Consider the following 4578-nt stretch of genomic DNA (forward strand, 5'->3'; position numbering starts at 1 on the left):
CAAACATTTGAACAGGTGAGACAGCTCGCTTCCATCTTCTTTAAATCCCTCCTGGGAAGTTTGCTTGTGGCCCAAGTAGTCACTCCCAGAGTATGTGTGTGCACTCCTCTTGCTCTCTCCCCCAGTAACTCTCTACAACTCAGAAAATATTTATCGACATTTCACCCCCTCCCCAATATTTCCATTCCCTCTATCACATTTTTCTCCTCCCACTCTTATGTCACTTTCTCTCTGTATCTGTCTCGCTTCTTTCATCTCACTTTACCCTAAGTTTGGCGGTCACTGACGACTTGTGGGCATTTAGCTGCAAAATGCAATTATTTAGCAAACAGGGTTTACTGAGCCTGGAATGGAGTCGGCCTAGGGCAGGACCCTGCTCAACGTCAGGCTCCCGCCCAGGCCCTTCCGCCTTCTTCCCACCTGAGCTGCTCCTTCGCCTCCTTCCCTCCCCGGAGGTTGCGGGCTGGCGCTACTGTCCTCCCGGAAGGAGGGAAGCCGCGGCCGGTTTCCCAGCCGAGAGTGGTAGCGGGAAAGCAATCGATATTAAGCGGATGGGCCGGTGCGGGCGCCAGACGTAGGGGCTGCAGCCCGTGGGTCCTGCACGTCTCATCATTTAGCTAATCGAGTCGAAAAGTTTCTGTAAGGGCCAGACCCAGCATCAGATGGTAACACTGATTGAACAAGAGATTAGCACAATAGATCTCTAACCGAGGGGAAGCGTTGCTTTTCACGCTACGCACCGTAATTAATGGTATGAATCAATTAATTTGACTTTTATTGTGTCGAAGGAAAAAAGCGCAACAAATGGAACTGGCGGCTGGGAGTTGTTCAGCCCCCGCTTTCCCCCAGGGAGGTTACAAAGAGGCACCGGGGAATGGACGGTTCCGGCTCGGTCTTGACCGGGGAGGTGAGAGGCAGCGACCAGCATCGCCCAGGGAATCCTGAGAGCCAGCCCGGGCGGGACAGCGGAATCCAAATTAGGCTCATTGAGACGCTACCTCCAGAAGACTTGCGGAGGGCGGCCCCTGAAGCCGCCACCCTCCCGTGCGCTCACACACACACGTGCACTGGTTCACGCCGGCCCAGCCTCCTGGGCGCACGGTGGCTTGCGCTGCGGCGGCCCCAGCCAACCACGGGGGCTGGGTACCGCCGCCGAGGAAAAGGAATTTCTGAATTTGTAAATTTCGGTTTCCTTTTTTGTCCTTCCGAGCTTCCTGTTGTGATGTTTGGGTTACTCGGACAGTTGCAGCCACGACCTCTGCATCTGTGGGCTGCAGGCAGCCAGCTCACACTCTGGTCGGTTTCGCGGGAGGCTGTTCAGAAGGCATTGTAAACGGTTCGAAAGCCTGCGGGCCACAACGCTGTGCAGCTGGGAAGTCAACGCATGAGAAGCATTTTAGAGTCAGGTGCAACCGGGGGGTCATTCAGGTACAGGGAAACTTGGATGGAGCAACCGCCCCCACTCTCCCCCCAACCCCAACCTGGAAAGTCCTGCGAAGTGGGGAGCCAATGGGTTAGTGTTACAAACCCAGGAAATTATCGAATGGAGATGAGAGTCAATCTGTGTGATAAACTGCCAATAATGAAGTAAGTTTACCGATTGGGGTGGGGTGGGTGTCTAGGCCAAGGAAAGAGAGGGGGTCGTTGGTGAGCGAGACAGATTGAGGGAATCAGAATACCACTGTCCACCAGGAATTTAATCGGTTTCCTAGTGTGTCCTGTAAATATTTCACTAATTTTTTGTCCTCGGACCTCCTCCCCTTTTGCTCTTTGCTCTGATGAGACCGGCATTCCCCTCTCAGGCCTTAGCGGACAGGCTGGGTTGGTTTCCAGGAGCCCGCCACACCCCGCAAGCTATGAGACGGCCTAAAAATGCAGGAGGGAAGAGGTGGCGCGTCGCGGATTCACCGCTCAGAAGCACTATTCGGAAGCACTAGGTCGACGCGCCCCAAGTAACGCCCCAGTTCTCCTACCATCACTGACTTTCCTTGCCAGGGACACTCGGCGTGCACTGTCCGCATCCTCCACCCGTCCTGCTGCTGACTGCCGAGGAAGTTACATCTTGGAAGGTTTCTCTAAGTCTTAAGAGGAAAGAATCCGCGTTAGTTAGCAGCAACTGTGAGCCTAGCCCGCCGTCAAGCCCCAGGCCACCCCCGCTCCCAGGAGGCTGGGCCCAGCCAGCGGGGAAGTCACACCACCGGCTCCCGGGCCGTCTAGTGCCATCCCAGCCCGGACGCGGCATCTAATCTAAAGGCCCAAAGTCTCTTCCCAGTCCCACTCAACTTACCCAGGCCGCTGCCAATCCCGGCTCCTTCCCCGGCACTTCATTTCCGATTTTTCCCCCCCACATGCTAAGTTGTTTAACAACTCGGGAGCAGCTAGTTATGGCTTCTTTATTTATAGGTTCCCTGTTATTTTACGTCGTTTTTATTTCACTCGGCAACTATTCTAATAGATTAATCAATAGCCATTTTCTGACCTTCGGGAACCCCAGTTGAGGCCGGCTGGACGCGGGAAAAAATACATATATATATGAACATGCCAACAACGAGACGGGAAAGCCAAGCCGGTGGTCAGGGTTTTGGGGAGGGGAGGGGAGGTGGGGAGAGCGTCCCCTGGGTAGATGTTTCCACTGAATAAGCCCTGAGACAGGAGGAGGGGTCTGAAGTCTAATTTGCAAAACGGAGCCGAGTGCGCAGCCCTTCCTCTTTAAAGCTAAAAAGAATAAAAACAAAACAGACTACTAAGTTTTTCTTTTAAAAGGGAGGGGTGGGAATCTTGTTCTATGCTTCCCAGTCCCTGCCAAGGAGTGCTGCTATAAGGGGGGGAGGGGGAAGGGGGAAGGGGGAGGGGGCGGGGAGGGCAGGGCAGAAAGAGCCACCAGGTCCCACCGACGCTCCCAGGCCCACGCCCTCACTCGCTCACACCCACTCTCCCTCACTCACACCCGCAGGCTCCCGCGCCCCCCGCGCCGGGCTGCAGCCTGGGCTGAGGTCTCCGGGCAGGCCGGGGCGCCCTCGGTGCCCGCGGGATGCTGGCGCACCGCGCGGCGGGAGTTGCGCGTCCCTCGTCCCTTTGTTGACAATTCCCCTGAACCAACTTGAGTTTGGCCGGCTCAGCCGTGGCCCTGACGTCACACGTGGTCACGTGGCCCCGCCTCCCGCTGGATCTTTAAGTAGAAAGTAATCTATCAGGCCAGTCCTTAAAACGGGACTTTCGACTACGGGGGCTTCGGTGTCCCTGCACCCCCTCCCCTCGTTGCCCCAGTCTGCGCCCTCCCGAGCTGCTCGGCGCCCGGCGTCCCGCGCCCGCCGGCACGGCTCCTGCACCCCACCCCCGGCCCAGGGGCCGAAGAAGGCTGGCGAAGTGAGGGGGCGCGGCGTGGAAAAGCCGCCGGGGCCGGGGCGCCTAGTACCGAGCGCCGGGGACAGCGGGAGTTGGCAGAGTGCGGCCACCGGGGCCGGACGGCAGCGCCTTCGCCGCGCGATGCCGGGCCGCCGAGTGTGAGCCGAGCCGGGAGGGCCCCGAGCCACAAACGCTCCCTCCTCTCCCCCAGGACCCCATCTTTCGGGGGGCGCCCAAACCCCCTTCCCCTGAGCTCGGCGGCAGTTCCTGACGGCCCGCATCGCCCGCCGCTTCTTTCCCGCAGCCGCCACCCACCCCGAGGAGGGATGACCCTCTCCGGCGGCGGCAGCGCCAGCGACATGTCCGGCCAGACGGTGCTGACGGCCGAGGACGTGGACATAGATGTGGTGGGCGAGGGCGACGACGGGCTGGAAGAGAAGGACAGCGACGCCGGCTGCGACAGCCCTGCGGGGCCGCCCGAGCTGCGCCTGGACGAGGCGGACGAGGTGACGCCGGCGGCACCCCACCAGGGGCAGCCTCAGCCGCCGCACCAGCAGCCCCTGGCATTGCCCAAGGAGGCGGCCGGAGCCGGGGCCGGGGCCGGGGCCGGGGGCGAGGCGGGCGCGTCCGAGGCCGACGGCTGCAAGGGCGGCATTGGCAGCGAGGAGGGCGGCGGGAACGGCGGCGGGCCCGGCTCCGGCAGCGGAGCGGCGGGCGGCTTGACCCCGAGCAAGCCCAAGAACAGCCTGGTGAAGCCGCCCTACTCCTACATCGCGCTCATCACCATGGCCATCCTGCAGAGCCCGCAGAAGAAGCTGACCCTGAGCGGCATCTGCGAGTTCATCAGCAACCGCTTCCCCTACTACCGGGAGAAGTTCCCCGCCTGGCAGAACAGCATCCGCCACAACCTCTCGCTCAACGACTGCTTCGTCAGGATCCCCGCGAGCCGGGCAACCCCGGCAAGGGCACTACTGGACCTGAACCGCAGTCCGAGGACATGTTCGAAACGGCAGCTCCTGCGGGGCGGGAAACGTTCAGCGCCACAGGCAAGAGCACTGCGCGAGCAACTGCTCTCATGATTCAGAGCTTTGGCGCCTACAGCCTGGCGGCGGCGGCGGGCCCCGCGGGACCTAACGGCCGCCCTTACGGCCTGCATCCGGCCACCGCGGCGGGCGCATACTCGCACCCGGTTGCTGGGGCGGCGGCGGCGGCGGCCGCGGCGCTCCAATACCC

At 60.9% G+C, this 4578-nt stretch overlaps 1 protein-coding gene and 1 long non-coding RNA gene across 2 annotated transcripts; one reads left to right on the forward strand and one right to left on the reverse strand.

Moving 5' to 3' along the window:
• Window positions 1-772: 772 nt before the first annotated feature.
• On the reverse strand, window positions 773-2809 carry LOC111826252. The gene is made up of 3 exons (XR_002829534.1): window positions 2288-2809; window positions 1974-2081; window positions 773-1369 (listed from the first exon to the last, which is right to left on the reverse strand). It is a non-coding gene; the product is annotated as an uncharacterized LOC111826252 (long non-coding RNA).
• Window positions 2810-3609: 800 nt separating this feature from the next.
• Window positions 3610-4573, forward strand: FOXD3 (forkhead box D3; the record flags this gene model as incomplete). Its single annotated transcript, XM_006109620.3, is given in 2 exon segments — window positions 3610-4278; window positions 4281-4573. Coding segments are annotated over 2 exon segments (900 nt in total), but the record flags the coding sequence as incomplete, so codon positions are not given.
• Window positions 4574-4578: the final 5 nt, after the last annotated feature.

The sequence above is a fragment of the Myotis lucifugus genome, unplaced genomic scaffold (genome assembly GCF_000147115.1).
Source record: "Myotis lucifugus unplaced genomic scaffold, Myoluc2.0 scaffold_63, whole genome shotgun sequence".
Taxonomy (NCBI): Eukaryota; Metazoa; Chordata; class Mammalia; order Chiroptera; family Vespertilionidae; genus Myotis; species Myotis lucifugus.